Source organism: Anguilla anguilla, chromosome 13 (assembly GCF_013347855.1).
Source record: "Anguilla anguilla isolate fAngAng1 chromosome 13, fAngAng1.pri, whole genome shotgun sequence".
NCBI lineage: Eukaryota > Metazoa > Chordata > Actinopteri > Anguilliformes > Anguillidae > Anguilla > Anguilla anguilla.
The window spans coordinates 19,914,042-19,930,545 of NC_049213.1; the positions used below are offsets into that span (position 1 = coordinate 19,914,042).

The following is a 16,504-nucleotide window of genomic DNA, read 5'->3' on the forward strand; positions in this document are numbered from 1 at the left end:
GGGTTTTGACTGCACTCATTTTCACTGTCTATCATAGAGAACACTTAGCCACAACAAGACTGTTATTAGTGATTAGCAAAAATATGAAATATGACAGTTCAAATTTATCACACCATTACTTTTTTCACAAAGCGTATGACCCTGCTGGTGCAGGAGCACTTGAGCAGGACCGAAGGCGTGTCTCTGTGGCTGCTGCAGGTGTGTGCGCTCCTCCCTTTGTTAGTGCTGGGGGTAATTACAGCCCTGCATTACACCTGTACACTGCGTTCTGTTCTCTCGTACTGGAGGCCACACCACTGCTCAGGCGATAGCACCAGAATCGCGCTGTGGGTGTGTCCCGCACGCTTGCCCCGCCTCTCTGCATTTCAGTAGAACCGGTCTCTGGAGGGCCCGGATTACCAGGGATGAATATGGAGTTTCACATGACCCCCTGCTTCTGATCATTTCGGCCCCAGTGAAGAGAGACGGAGGTTGTGACTGCAACTGCGGAATCCTCCGGAATGAGACAGTGGCCACGGTCGTACCTGGACAGGACGGGTGCAAGGGCACAGGGGGCCGAGGGAGGAGGTGGGAGTGCCACCCTGGGGAGCCTTTCGGAAGAGCGGGCTCCCAGCCGCCAGGATGCAGGCAGTACAGAGGACAGCCATGTGGCCATAATGCCCGTGAGCCACTGAAGTTTATCGGATTCTTTCTGGACTCCGCGTTACTATGTATTACAGTAGACACTTTCATCATATTCTGCTAAATTAGCAATATTATTTATACTGTATTAAAATTTTCTTGTATTGTCAATTGCTCGGTTTTTGCTGATGCGTTTGTAGTAGTTTGTCGGGATGACGGCAGCCATTCTCTGTGTGTAGAAACCAGCGCACATCCCCTTGGTCACGAAGCTGTGCTATGCGGTCGGGGGAATGCCCTGTCAGATGACCGGCATTGCCCTGGGCCTCAGCTTACAGATCTTTCTCCTGGATGTGGTACAGGTGAGCGCTCACCTGAGCCGCCTTACCTGTCCCTGCTCACCTGTCTGTCAGTCAGCACACCTGTCTCTGCACAGTGCTGGAGACTGAGCATGGAGCAGAGGCTGATTTCTATTTATTTACAGGTTTGCTTTCAAATATGCTTTTATCTGTATAATTACTGTTTGCGTCCTAGTTAATGTGAACATGCACACTTCACCATGTTCCTCAGAATAGCTACACCTGGACTTTGAACTCTCAACCATCAGAATTTTGAGCACGACTCTGTGTTTTACCCCTCCCATTCTCCCCTCTCATCGAGATCATGCATTTGAAATTCAGCCTCGTTCATATCCTCAAACAGACTTCTGTTGGTCTAACCAAGCTTTGTTAAGTCATCACGTTTGTTAGCTCTCAGTGCTGAATGCACTTGTGTTGTGTTGCTCGTGCCTTACAGCTGGATGCCCTCTATGCTTCCCTGGTCCTCTTCCTGGTGCGGGTCTGGGACGCTGTCACTGACCCCCTGGTGGGGTATCTGGTCAGCAGGAGCACCAGGACGAGCATTGGAAAGCTCCTTCCCTGGTAGGTGGCGAGAAAGGAGGGGCCTCGGTAGTGGATGTGGCCAAAGTACTATGGGTGACTTTGGGAACACATATGGTGTTCAGCTGTGGAGCTCATTTGCTAATCTTTTTTTGTTGTTGTAATTGCTTGGGCTGTTATTTGGTCTTTTATAAATAATCTACTTGTTTTGTGCTTTGTTGTGGTTACTGTGGTTTTTATAAAGGCTGTTATAATCACTGTGGATCTTTTAATACTATTGCTGTTGTTTTGCTTTTGTAATATTGCTGTTGTTATAAGGGCTGTTACAGTCACTGTGGTTGTTATTGGACTGTTGTAATTATTGTGCTGTTGAAATTTCTGTGGTTGTTATAAGGGCTGTTACAGTCACTGTGGTTGTTATAGTACTGTTTTAATTGCTGTGGTCGCTGTCCTCAGGATCCTGTTCTCCATGCCTTTGAGTGTGTTCTTCTACATCATGATGTGGTTCACACTGCAGGGCTCCAAATATCCAGTGTTGAGTTTCTTCTGGCAACTCAGCATGAGCTGTCTGTTCGAGGTCTTCATGAGTGTAAGAGCCCCTCTTCACCCCTTTGCCATTGGTTCACAATAATTTCTCAAAATGTTCTGCATGCTCCTGACCCTTTCCTCTGTTGTGGTTACCCAGTTGCCCTGTGCATCCTTTGTCACCATGGTTACCATATCCCATGCAATTCTCACCATCCTCGGTTACCTTGGATACTGTGTCTGCTACCTTCAGTAGACAGTGTTGCCGTGGTTGCCGTGTCCTCTACTATTCACTCAGTGGTGTCACCATGCCGAATGTATCTGCCTATTCCTTGCTCAGCAGTGTAAACTATGTGAACTGCGCTTCATTCCATTCAGAATTGCTGTGCTTGCTGAGTCCTGTTTCTGATTCTTGAGTCTCTGTGCTTTGCAGTGTTACCATGTCCCCTACACTTCCCTCAACATGTTCTTAGGAGGCAGCCAGAGGGAGAGAGACTCTGCTACAGCCTACAGTGAGACGCCTTCCCTCTACCTTCCTTTCAGGCTGTCTTTCATTAAAATATTATTAATGTATCTCAGATTTACACATTATCAGACAATGAGACAGCTGTGCTATAAAGCAGTCTAATGGTTGGCAGTGTGCGGTTTCGTATAATATGAAGGTCAGGAGTGTGTGCTATGATGTAATATGAAGGTTAGAAGTCAATTGCTTAGCCATGCAGACAGAATTAATCAATATACCTCCTCATAACCTTTCCTGGGAAATTCCAACTCTGTTGGACTGTTATGACTGGGCCAGAATCTGGAGTCAGAGGTCAGATGTCATAGGTCAGGCATGGACAGAACTGTTAAGATCTCAGGTTCATGTCTTTGCATGGTTGGCTTGTGATGTTTCCTCACCTGTTTTTGCTCTCCCTCTGTCTCAACCTTTCTCCTTCTGCCTCCTCTCTCTCTTCATCTCTGGCTTTCAGGAATGGGAGCAGAGGTGTTTGCCATGCTGGTGGGGGCAGTGATTCAGGGTCAGGTTGTAAGGGTTTATAATGCTGAGAAGGACCAGGCGTGCAGACAATACAACCACCTGCCCCAAAATACCCAAGCCACTGACACGCTGCGGGAGACGGTATATCCCCTAAAAACACCCCTCACTCTGATTCCCCCAAAACACCACCCCCCACCCCCCACCCCCCACACACATTCCAACAATAAAAACACCCCCCACACCGAAACTCCCTACATAAGAGGGCACACTCTTCTTACCCCTGCATGGCACCTAACCTGTTTTCAGTCCAGCAGGTTATGAACATACTTGCAAAACCTTCATTGTGGGAGTCAGAGTAGCATTTCTCTGTCTCAGGCATCTCCAGTTTCCCTGTAATTGCTGCTCTTTATTCAGTCAACAGGAATTTTTTTAAATGTTCTTGTGTTTCTGTGTGTGTGTACACACGTGTGTGTTGTGTGTGTGCGTGTGTATGTGTGTGCGCGCGCGTGTGTGTGTATGTCTGTGTGTGTGTGTGTGTGCATGTGTGTGTATGTATGCGTGTGTGTACAGAGAAAGGCCTTTGTGATCTCTGCTGTGGTGCTGGGGGGTCTGCACTTCTTGTGCTGCATGCTGCTGTTCCTGGGGGTGAGGGAGCAGATGGGTGAGTCTTGGGGGGAGGTGCTTAGCAAGGTAAAGGCACAGCTTTCGTTTGTAGTGATATGAGTCTATTATTATATGATATTAATTATATAATAACATTCTCTTGTGATGCGCATGGTTATAGGTGAGTTTTTGCTTTAAACATGTTCCGCACAGCTCCCACCTCCTCCGAGGCACCGGAACACAACCCGTCTGGCGCAAAGATGCTGCTAAGACACACCCCTTACCTGCGCCTCGTCCTTGGCTTCCTCTTCGCCTCTCTGGCCTTCCAGGTAAACTCAGCTCCTCCAGGTGATCTGCTAACACACTCACCGCCTCCAGGTGAACAGGCAGCAGGCACCTGCTACTAAGGGGGCTCATTCTGTTAACAGCAACTAGACATTGCCCTTAATGCTTAATTCAGTGAGAGTTTTAGTCTTGGTTCATTTGCATACACCTGCATGTGTTCAGGGGGTGGGTGGACCAAACTAAATGAGGAACATTGCATTTGAAAATGTGCTCATTAAAACTTTTTTCAATGTTAAGCTATATGTTAAGCTATTTGTGCTCAAACAACATAAAGGCAAGCTTAATATGCATGATATGAATTCAGAGGACAGGTAAAACTATTAGACACACATGTATATTTGTCTGAAAAAAATGATTTTTCTGCATTGCCTGAAGCAGGTTGTGCTTCGGTGACTACGTGTCCTTTGATTAAAAATACTGAGGCCAGTCTCACTTTGACTTCTCCCCTGCGACAGATGTCCCTGGGGAATCTGGCCCTCTTCTTTACCCTTGATGCGGAGCTGGGTGGCTATTTCCAGTACTACATACTCATCCTGCTGGTAAGCCACACCTCTTTCCACAGCTGTTCACCAGGCTATGCACTGGAATTTTTCTCATCAGCATTTTTCTGAATGTGCTAAATGAGTCTGTGCTGTGCCCAGGCATCCAAAAACAGGCTTCATTTTTGAAGCTCACTTTCTGGTCTTGTTGAGTGCCAGTGCGGTTTTCTTCTGTATAGGGCTTTCAATATATTCAGTATAGGGCTTAGTGGATGGCCCGGACCTGGCTCAAACTTCATGACCATATAAGGCTGCCCCCTTTTCCCTACTGTGCAGTCTAGGCGGCGGGACAAAAACTGCACTTCCTCAGTTTCGCAGCGCTTTCTGCAAGCCCATTGAAAGTCAATGGATGACGTCAGTCACTTTGTCCTTTTTCTACAGTCTATGGCTGTGAGACAGATGAGTAGGACTCTCTAACCTCTGACCTCAAACCCCCCTCTATATTGCTTTGCACAGGTGACAGCCACCATCTCTGTTCCAGTGTGGCAAATGCTTCTGGTGCGGATCGGCAAGAAGACCACCATGTTCATTGGCATGATGGTGAGTGTACAACCCGGTGGAATAAATGAGTGTTCACACAGGAAGAGGGATGAGTACTATGAGATTATGTTGCAATATTAGTGCAATGTTTGTTTTTTTACTTGCCAGCCAACCCGGGGCTGGAAATATCCAATTGCCATCCCAATCTGGAATGTGCAACTTTTTCCAAATGCAGCTGCGTCCCATTTGCAAACCAATTCAGATCACAGGTTCCACTTCGAAACATGTCTTGTCCAACATCTGCTTCTTTTTTCACATGGCAGACCACAGCTATGCACGCACAGACAGGGGTCGGAGGAAGACCTCTCATACGCAGCTTTGACTTGCGGTCTTATGAGTGCCCTTTTCGATTGGGGGGGGTCACTCAAGAGCAAAGAATCACAGATCCTATCTAACTGAACCCTCCTGTACCCTGGGTGATGCAGGCGCCAATTGTGCGTCGCCCAAGAGAGCTACCAACCACAATCGGTGCTAGCATGGTCTGGATTCCATCGAAGGCCGTGAGGCTTATCCATGCGCCATGGTGCCTTACGACTCTAAGTTGCTGTCTACATATTAATGCTCTGTGTGATTATGTGTGTTCCTGTAAGCCTGCATAATAATGTTAGTTATCTGTGCATATGATGTCTACATATTAATATTAGGTGTGACTGTGATTCTGTAGTTCAGTGTATTAATGTTATTTTGATTATGATTCCGTAGGTCTACATATTGATTTTATCTGCAAATATGATTCTGTGTTGCTGTAGGTCTATATTCCGCCTCTGGTTCTCATTCCCTCTGTGCCCAGTAACTTGCCAGTCTACATGGCCATGTCAGTTCTGAGTGGCTCCAGTCTGGCCACACTCTTCCTGCTGCCCTGGTGAGACATATCCCCAGTGAGTGCAGGGCCAACAAGCCCCACCCACTATTGCATTTCTGCAACAGCATTCAGCCCTATGGTTCACTTCAGTCATTTTATTGGCCCCGAGTAGTCACCAGGTCATCCTGAAGTGCTCTTACTGGTGACCTAACCGTGTGCCCCGAGCAGGTCCATGCTGCCAGACGTGGTGGATGACTTCAAAGTGAAGAACCCAAGCTGCACAGACCTGGAGCCCATGTTCTTCTCCTGTTATGCCCTCTGCAACAAATTTGGAGCGGGTCTGTCTGTGGGCATCTCCACACTGACCCTGCAGTGAGTCCTTCTGCTTTTCTGTCTGTCCCTCCTGACCTGGCACTGCTGATTGGCCCTGGTTGGGCAACGCAATTCTTCCTCCTGAGCTTCAAACCTAAAACCTTTTGGTTAAAAGGCTCCTTCCCCCAAATTCTAAACCATCCCACCTCCATATGCCCCATCCATACTACCCATACCCACTGCCAACACATGTCTAATGCTCCAGTGTGATATTTCTTTTGAACCAGTGTGCTGTTGCTTTTGCCCCAGTGTGACACTATCTGCCCTTTGCCCCAGCTTTGCAGGGTATAAACCTGGCCTGTGCAGCCCCAGTCCTGATGTGGTCACCACCCTGCGGATCCTGCTGGGCCCAGTGCCCCTGTCTCTACTGCTTGTGAGTCTGCTGTTCTTCTACCGGTACCCCATCAATGAGGCTCGGCGCCAGCAGGTGGCCACACAGCTGGAGACAGCAGTGTGAGTTGGCTTCCCCCTCAGCTCCCACCTCTCTCTGACACATTATGTATACTGCTTCACCATTAACAACAGTCAAGCAATACTTCATTTTACCATTTTATGGAAATTAATTTCTTTTCCATTTCCATGCCTAAGAAAACAATTGCAATACAAAATATAAAAATATACAGTATAAAACATAAAAATACCATATCAACACATCAGAACTAAATTTTTGTGGTTTTTAAGCTCATGGCTCTCTCTCTATGTGCATTGGTGAAGGAATGTTCTGACTATTTTCCCTAGTACTACTATCTCTTCAAGGGCCTATGGCTCAGGCCCAAGGATGTGCAGCAAGACACAGACTAAAAGCAGAGCGCTATTGCCTCTGGGATACACTGTTCCATGAGACACAGATAAATGATACATTAATTGTCTGCAACACAACGAATGGCTCATATACTGTATGTTGGTTACACAACACTCCATGTATTAGTTATACAGGTTAAGTGAGTGCACATGCATATCAACACATTGTATAGAAATAATTGCTTATTTGTATCAGAAAACACAATCACACGTTGTGTACAAATTTAAACTTTCACCACAGGGAAAATCACATCCATAAACAGTAGCTGTTGCGTTTTTAACACCATAGTCTCTCAGCGGCAGTGTGTCTGTAGCTACTTTTTTCATATCCTTCTGTCTGGATAGGAAGGAGGCCACCAGCTCTGCATGCCTCAGAACACCACTGGAGCCCAGTCATCAGTCACTCGGGTCCAGCCTCAGGACAGACCATGGCTCTCAGCTCACCTGGGTGTAGTCTGAAATCAGATTCCAAATCACAGCCAGGCCCCAGTGATGAGATTTTAATGCTGGAGTGAGTCCTGCAGTGCTGGGTCAACACAGCTCTGTATCACAGCTCAGGAACACAGCACAACAAACTGTGAAGCAGGTCTACACTGAATGCATTCACACGCACATGCACACAAACAAAATAAATTTACCTGTTTTAAATTTTACAGAAATCTAGTGCTCAGGTCAACAGCCATGCAGACGTTGTGTGGGTGTTACTGTATGTCAGGAAGAAGGTACCATGTCAGCTGAACCATTTATGAAAATTTGTAGGAAAATATAATTATGGTGGGCATAGTATATGCAACTTTTTGTCTAAGCTAAGGGAAAATGTTCAAAATGATTACATTTACAATACTACTTTGTATTGTACTTCATATTTGAGTTTTTTGTCTATTGAGTTTGGTTTCTGAATGTGAATATTTAACAGGCATAATTTTGTCTTGTCTTTCCTTTTGACTTTGTCCTGCATGGACTCAAACTAACATTACTTGTAAAATGAAGACACAAAGGCCTTAATGAAGAAATCAAATGTCCTCCACTCTTGTCCTATACTCATATTAAAGGTTCTGTGATTCATTATGTAGTAAGAGATTCTGCTACTGCATAATCAATCACATAAATTTATGTATATTATTATCTACTTTGTATAGCCAACTGAAAACCCTGTTCGTTTTTTCTTGCATTTAAAATGTCCATTAAGACACGTGAAAAAGATGTATACTTCTCCCAAAAAAAGAATCTAATTTAGCTTGTGTAAAGCTTGTGTAAAGTATTCCATTTGGAAACAAGAGAGCTGGTAGTTTTACACAGCTTGCCAGTTCTGGCACGGCAAGTTCAGTTCTGATTGGCAGCCCAGTGCATGGACACATAAGGATGTATTTTTTCAGGCAAAAGTCACAAGGCTGTAGAAGGGATTAACAAATCTGTAAGTGGTTTCCCAAATCTGGAGAATACATTCACAAATCAGTACATGGTTTCCCAAATCTGTAGAATGGGTTCACAAATCTGTAAATTATGTGAGAATACATGCAATTACAGTTTCAGAATTGCAAAAGACAACTACAACCTCTCAAATCAACTAGGGCAACTTACAACCTCTGAAATCAGCTTTGTACAACCTCTTGATTTTTGCACCAAATTTTTCAGTATACCAATTAGCAAAAATTGTAAAATGGGATTAGTAACTGTGCTAAAGCTAATGCTCTGCAGAGGAGGGTCAATGCCTGTTCTTCCAGTCAATCAGACGAGCGGGGGATGACGCTGTACTGCAATTACTCTTAATAAATGAACCTGCTGGCTATAGCCAAATCCTAAAATATAACAACTCGCAACAAGGTATGCAACTCACCTGTGGAGAACCACCCTAGATTGTCTTAGATTCCAAATTATTGCTACAGTTAACCAAGTCCAGGTAAATTATTTTAATACAGCATTAAATTAACATTGCATGTATTGTGCACTCTGATGTAGCTATCCGTTCCCTGATGAAATAAGACATCATGTTCTTCTGGGCAATCTACCCTCCTGCCATATTCTATTTAAAAGTTCTATAAACACTTCTAAAGCTATATTACTTAGATTATTTAACATTATGTAACAAACTTCTCTAACAGGAGATGTTAACCCAGATTTCTTAATTGCTCTTCTCATCTCTTCTAATGAGAACACTGTATTAATGGTGTCTTCCCCATGGCTGTATCTCTGAAGTTCTGAGAGAAATTGAAGTAGCAATGGACTAGGTCCCGTCATGTGATGAAGCTGTGAAGCTACTATGGTTGTCTCAAGAGCCTGTTACAAATTTCATCGGTTTTGTTCTTAACCAATCAGAGATCAGTTCGCCTAGGCATCGCATTCATAATTGTGATTTTTGGTCATAATTTTCTCTATTCTGTTCTGCCTATAAAATTATCTGATCCCGGAAAAATGTCAAATGTAATTTCCTGCTTCTGTTGATTACCACAATGTGAGCTTTTGGCTCCTACTTCGCGCTGGAGCGAGTTCGATGGATTTCTACAACACTCATAGGACAAACATGGCATACTACATCACTATTTCCGGGCCGTGGCAGCCATCTTGCGATGGTGCCACATGCGGAAGTATCGTATTGAATAAAATAGAATAAAACCACATTTCCCTTCTAGTTCTTTATTGGTATATAACAATGAACCATTTAAAGAAGTTCAGTGGTATATAAAATGATTGGGACCCGATTGGGACACTCGAGGGAGGGAGGTCACAAAGGTCGGTTTCCGGGGCACGGAGGAGATGAGGTGGTAGTGGAGGAAAAGGGGATACATTACTGTCTAGCTCCGCCCACCCTCTTCAGTTCCTCGCTCTATGGCACCCACCATAGACCACTCACAGAACCGCATGATCCCACCCCACCCATCCATCGCTCCCATTCAAGTCTTTATTTTCCGGCATCGAAGGCGCAGCTTCCGCTGGTAGCTTGTTAGAGGAACCGAATTGGAGAAAAATATCAAAGAACAAAATGGGAGTCGAGGTTGAGACGATTCATCCGGGAGACGGTAGGCATCATTTTATGTATACATTCCCGGTCGTTTACACGATATATTGTATCCCTTTAACACCAGGCTTTTTTCTAACCTTGACAAGTGGCTACCTCTAGTTTCTTTGTGCCTTTTACAGGAAAAACTTTTCCCAAACCAGGACAGAAGTGCGTGGTGCATTATGTTGGTGAGTAAGCATGTTAACGATCTAGCTAACCGATAGTTGGCTAACTAGCTCTCTGGTTTGCGTGCTAAACTGCAATGCAAATGATTGATTCGCGGCCGTTTACGCGTGTGCACACAAACCGACACCAGACAGCGTTGGTGTTCCTGCGGAATTGAATGAACTTGGCTAAACGTCGATCTTGCACGTTCGCCTGGTCTCCTCCCTTTGCTGGATCAGCCGTTTGAAGTCTGAACCTCCTGAGCATTACCGTGTTTGTTTGGTAAAACAAAAGGGGAGTTTTTATTCGTCTATCTACCTTTTGTAGCAATTATTTGAATGGACCTTTTAGCAAATTAATTTTATTTGTAAACCTGGGGATCGCAAACAGCATTCCTGACTTAAGTTTTTTTTTATTTTTAATTTTTATCGTATAGGAGTTGTAGGATTCTACCCCGTAAATTCGAATTATTTGGTAACGTTAGACGGGCTGAATGGCAAACTTGAGATATCCACGATCGCATAATGTTACTTACGCACAATTCTAGAAAGATTCGTTTTGTCTGATCTTAGCAACTCTGTTTTGGCGTATCGGGTTTTCTTAATTAAAATATTTTGGTAAACTATATCTAATTTATAAGACGGTTGCATAATGATGGAGCCATCTCACGGGGATCATTCCATTGGCTTAAAAAAAAAAAAAAAAAAAAAAATTCTGTCCTGGTATCTTCGGTACTTGTCTGACCCGGAAATCGATCGAAGTCCGCCATTTTCAATGATATTCCTAGGTCTCATTCCGATCGCTTGTTTATTTTGTATTTTTATTAAACAAAAACAAATACAAAACAGAGGGGATACGTACAAAGAAATACACACATCAACACTAGGGGGAAATACAATTCTATATAAGATTTTCTAACAAAATGGGAGTGTTTCAATCACTTTTTGTTTTAAAGAGGGCGGTATTGAATCAATGCTCCATCTCGTTTATGAAAAAATAAAGCAACGTTTCTTGGCAGAAAAAGATCATTTATGAATATGATATTTATCTATTAATATTACAAGATTTATCATATATGCACGACTGAAAATATCTCTATGATTTTGCAAAAGCCCAAACAAGTTTCCCAAACTCTGGGAAACTATAACAAAAGGTACAATTCAGGTCAATGTCTTTCTTAATAATAATTTTTAAGAAGTTTTAGTTTGGTATATTCTATGAATACGTTTAAATGAAACTTCCTTAATCTTGTTTGTAATCAAATGTAGATTAGGAATAGGCCAGACCCTTTTCCATATCACACCATCCACAAACTGATTCCCTTAAAAAAATACATATGGTAATGTAACAATATCTTTCTGGTGCAGAACTATAATAGTGCTAACGTTGTTACGGGATTGGAAAGAACAACAGCTTTCATCTATGGGAGAACATATTTGAGGGCAGCTGTTTGCTAAAGATCCTTGGTAAATTTCTAAATAACATACAGATTCCAGAAGGTATTGCACCAAAGACCTTTGTATAATCTCCAGGTGTTACTGGGATATTATACTGTATCAAAAAGAAACCATCTGCTTTAAATAATTGATCCATCCCGATCGCTTATTTTATCCATCCTGTTTACACATTTATAAGATGGCCTTTAAACTACGTCCACACAATGATATGGTGTTATCACAGCATGGTGTTATCAGCAGATGGCTCATTAATAAGTAATTACTTTTATTTAGAGGAAACTGCTTCAGGGAGATGAGAGGATGTGTTTAGAAGAGCGTGGTGTCTGGAAATGAATAGGCTAATTGGGAAAATGCAGGATGAGGCACGGTGTAATGATATATACACTTAAGTGTGCGGTTTTTCATAACGCTGATGGTTCAGCGTGATTTAGTCATGGTGAATATCACTTATTGCAAGATGACTGGTTCATCTACAAACCTCATGGAAACGCATACATCTGTCTGATTTCTTTATATATAGAACCTCTGAGATATATGAACAGTTTGGAAATGTCGGTTATTTGAAACTGAAATACTGGCAACTTGGGAAGTGGTGTAGTGGTGTTAAAATAAAGTCTGTATTGAACCAATAATCAAAAGGGGAAAGCAAGAGCTCAATGGAGCATTTCTCATTTCACTTTTCCAAATAATAGCCAAAATATCATTTTCAGTAACCAGTTGTTTAGCTTGTTTTGCAAAACATTTGGTCGTATCAGTCGCTGATTCTCACATTTTATGCTCCATGTTTAATTTAGTACACTTATAAATTAAGAGACATAACTTTTAGAACCTGGTGTCACAAGCCATTTTTCTCTCACTATTGAAACAAAGTAAGCCCAGGATATTGTCTTACCTGCATATTATTATGTTTAATGTACATGGACAAGGCATGCCCGTCAAACAAACATGACAAGTCTGGCACCGTGTAGTTCCTTTTGAGTGACTCCTCCTATGAAATGGAATCAAACTGACGCAGGTTCATTCTGTCTGTGGTCTGTAGGTATGCGGCTGGAAGCCCTGGACAATAAGTGTGAACGCCCTCATCCTTACTGTCTCACTGATAGATGGCCAACTCTTCTCTCTGCACTCACTGATCAGCTGCTGTCATGTTAGCTGTAGAGCGATGGCGAGCGCAGGAAAGACTGCAGACCCACCAAACGGTGTTGGAAAGTAGCTAATGTCTGCTCCAAAAAAAATAGCTAGATTTGTCGCTAGGTTTTTAAAAATAAAGTCGCTAAAAGGGTCTGAGATGTTGCTAAATCTAGCAACAAAGTTGCCGAGTTGACAACAGTGCCAGAAAGTCCCTCTCCTGTGCCATTTCCTGTTTCGTCCAAGCGTTGCTGCAGCTTAACTTGGATCTGCAAATGCCTGCGTGGCATGGTGCTAGATATGGTTATATCCTCACAAGTAAACTGGCCTTTCGAAGTATTTAGATTGGAGTGTTGTTAGGGGTGTAGAAATGCACAAAATGACTTCCTAGGTAACCTTTTTTTTTTTTTTTTTTGGTGTGCATAGGCTCAAGTATACTGCCCCACCACCTGAATAAAGTGCAGTAATTGCATATCCCTTTTTTGAGCACATGATCGGAAGATTACATCATTTTTCCTGAGGCTGAAGCCAGTTCCCTAGGCCAGCTTCTGCCCATGGGTTGTTTGATAAATGTCCCTGCATGAAAGACAGTTGGGCCCAGCTATCCCAGCACTTCATGGAATCTCATCATATTATTTCCCAATATAAACGCAACCAGAGAATTGGAAGTGGTTTGGTACATTTTGATAAGCATTTTTAAACACGCTTCCCAGCCTCCCTCCTTCCAAATTTGAGTGTCTGCTTCCTGACCTTAAAGTGAAAAAGAAACTGAGATTAAACCCTTGTCAGTGGTATGATGAATGTCTATTCTGTTCTCCCCACCCAGGATGCCTGACAAACGGAAAAACGTTCGACTCCTCCCGGGAACGAAACAAGCCGTTCTCGTTTAAGATTGGGAAAGGGGATGTGATCCGGGGCTGGGATGAAGGCGTTCAGCAGGTATGGTGGAGGGGCCGAGGTGGTTCTGCGAATCACTTCGGTGCTCTGACGATCAATGTGGACATAACCATGGATCGCCATTAGCGAAGCTAGAGCAGTCCAGCGTGTGGCAGAAAGCATTAGACACTTCAGGTGCGCATTAATGACTAACGGACGAGGCTCTGCGGGCACCTCTCAGAGCAGCGGCTTTTCCCTCCTCCAGGAGACCGGCTGTGGTGTGTGTAGTCATAGTGATTGCTGACTGAGGGCTTATGGGATGGCTCAGAAATCCCACTTGGGTGTGTTTTGGGAAAAGATTTGTTTTATATGTGCCTCGGTCTTTGTTTGCATAGGATGATGCGAACAAGGATGCTCAGATAAACGATCCTCTCATTCATAAATAAGGAAACCGTATTGGGTTCCATGCATTAAGCCAGTTCCACAGTGGAATATCACGCACTATTAAAACTGGGCGTGGTCTTTCCACAGTTGGAGTTTGGTGCTCTAGCGCTGCATGAAAGAGCTGCTAGGGTTGCTAATACACAGCCACTCCTCAAAAATAAACAGAACATAATGGTGGAATGAATGTTCCTCCCATGTGCTGAGCTAGTTTCCCCAGTGAGCCATGAGAATATGAAACTGGAATGCAGACACGCTGGTGTTTTGGGTTTGGGCTTTAAACCTGAGGGGAACGGGGTTGAGGACCGGGGTTTGGGTTTGCAGTGCAGGTTCAGCAGGCTTTGAATAGCGTCACCTCTAACAGACCTGCGCATTAAACACTGTGCTCCCCCTCCACGGCTCGGCCATCCCTTCTACAGATGAGCGTGGGGCAGAGGGCCAAGCTGACCTGCTCTCCCGATTACGCCTACGGGAGTGAGGGGTACGCTCCCATCATCCCGGGCAACGCCACCCTCGTCTTCGACGTGGAGCTCCTGAGGATTGAGTGAATCCCGTCCTGCCACCCCGTCCCACCACCACGTATTGCTTTTTTGGTAGGTTCCTAGCAGTCTTGTATTACCTTACAGAATCCAAATGCTGTATGGTAATAATATTAATTGGTACAACTGGATGTTGATAGGTTTTAGGATAATTCAGTCCTCCCAATGTTAAACTGTTAACTGTATTTATTTGTATCCTGCTGGGGATTCAAACCTATTACCTTTTGTATTCTGGTCCAGATCAGATCAGATTAGATCCCCCCTCAATCAGTCTCTGTAGATTTCCTATGTCATGCACAGTATTATCACTCGGACATATATAAATATGGGTAGAACAAAAAGGAAATGGCCAGAAGAAGTGTCATGAATGATGTGGACCAGCCCACCTTATTAATATGACGATGAGGCCGCACAGGTTGTCTCCGGTGTGAGCCGGGGCTGCTACATTCAGCTCAGTCTGCTTATTTCAGGTCTGAATTGCCACCGAATCCATATTTCTCCCCCTCTCCTCTCATAGGTTGGCTCCTACCATGTGAAGACACTGGGTTGATTCTGGGGGAGAGATGCAACTGATGCTGAGTGGGGCTCGAGTCTTTTTCTGCATTTTCATCACTTACCTGCTGGATAAAAAAAAAATAGAAAACTGTCAGTGACGCCCAACATATTTCCTAAAAGTGTGGGCCACAACCTTACGATTATTTTAATTGGAACGTTTTTTTTCTTATTCCTACTTTCTTTGTTTTTCTTTGCCTTAATCCCATGAAATACCACAGACATGCTAAACTCTTCTTTTTGTATCTAAATATCATTTAAATGGCACTTGACTACTTTAAGTTGATTAGAATCTGTATGTCCACTCGTGTAATTAGGCAACCTAATGCCGTCCATTTCAAGTGAGGCTACAACCCCCCTCCTCTGCCTGGTCTCTCACCCTATTCAGCCGAATACATTACTGCCTAAATGCACCTCACTGGCATCATATTTTCTGTCCTGTTGCATCATTTTCCCAGCACACATTAAGTGTGTACATGCACACGTAATAAATTGGTGTTTCTGCAGAATAGGAATCCTGTTACCCAAGGGCCTGATGAATTTCCCACCCCCTCTATATATCACCTGAATTTGCTGTGATGTATATTTTTCAGATGCCAACTTTGTAACTTCAGTAAATTTTTACAAACTGCACTCGACTGTTGTGATCTTGCTTGCTGCCACTGGAAACGTGGGTCTGGCTGCATTGCCAGTGTACGAGAGCCCGTGGGTGAGATGAGCACAATGGAATATTACCAGAGCACCGCTCAATGGGAGAACCTCATACTAGCATGCATCATTGCAGCTCAGTGCTATAGGACTAAGTGGTCGTGTGCTGCCAGGTCTAATATGTGCAGATTCACTCACTTTAAAATCTCCCAGATGGCCTGGCCTGTTCACTGAGCTGAGATGTAGATTGTACACATTAGTACTTTTGCAGCCGAGTGGCTGTTGATGTCTTTATTACACATTACATTAGACGTTTCCGGGGTGTGTTGACGGCCCAGGAATGTTGACTCCATTGTGTTGTTGGTGAGGTGACATTCAACTAGTTTGAGGTATTACGGGCTGCAGTATAAAGGGTGGAGCTCGTGATTTTACTGCCATCTTATTTGCCATACGTGCAACATTATGCAGCCTGTCATTCAGGCCGGTCCTGTTTTAAAACGTCCACGTTACATTTTTTTGTGTCCTTATAAACGTGGCACTGAATATACTGTATTTTTTCCTTTGTTGGCTTTTAGCATGCACTGTTCAGAACGAATTACAAGCCAAACACAAGTGCACAGACCAGGGATCAAAGTGTAGTAATTCCCTAGAAGGGGAAATTACATTCACAGGAGGTACTGCGAGTGCTAAATTGACAC

The 16,504-nt window shown here is 43.8% G+C and overlaps 2 protein-coding genes across 3 annotated transcripts; both read left to right on the plus strand.

Annotated features, from left to right (window-relative positions):
• Positions 1-180: 180 nt before the first annotated feature.
• On the plus strand, positions 181-10,020 carry LOC118211259 (sodium-dependent lysophosphatidylcholine symporter 1-like). 2 transcript variants are annotated; one of them, XM_035388338.1, is made up of 14 exons: positions 181-662; positions 861-980; positions 1,414-1,538; positions 1,953-2,085; positions 2,455-2,533; positions 2,993-3,141; positions 3,571-3,661; positions 3,817-3,932; positions 4,404-4,487; positions 4,944-5,027; positions 5,777-5,889; positions 6,058-6,201; positions 6,478-6,654; positions 7,348-10,020. In XM_035388338.1, the coding sequence occupies exons 1-14, from the start codon at positions 501-503 to the stop codon at positions 7,454-7,456; spliced, it is 1,686 nt and encodes a 561-aa protein (XP_035244229.1). In that variant the 5' UTR covers positions 181-500; the 3' UTR covers positions 7,457-10,020. The 2 variants fall into 2 exon arrangements, with proteins under 2 accessions (XP_035244229.1, XP_035244230.1); XM_035388339.1 differs by having other exon boundaries at positions 629-710.
• Positions 9,835-15,791, plus strand: LOC118211260 (peptidyl-prolyl cis-trans isomerase FKBP1A-like). The gene is made up of 5 exons (XM_035388340.1): positions 9,835-10,019; positions 10,141-10,188; positions 13,577-13,689; positions 14,487-14,660; positions 15,124-15,791. Exons 1-4 carry the CDS (start codon positions 9,983-9,985, stop codon positions 14,613-14,615), a joined length of 327 nt encoding a protein of 108 aa, XP_035244231.1. The 5' UTR covers positions 9,835-9,982; the 3' UTR covers positions 14,616-14,660; positions 15,124-15,791.
• The last annotated feature ends 713 nt before the right edge of the window (positions 15,792-16,504 follow it).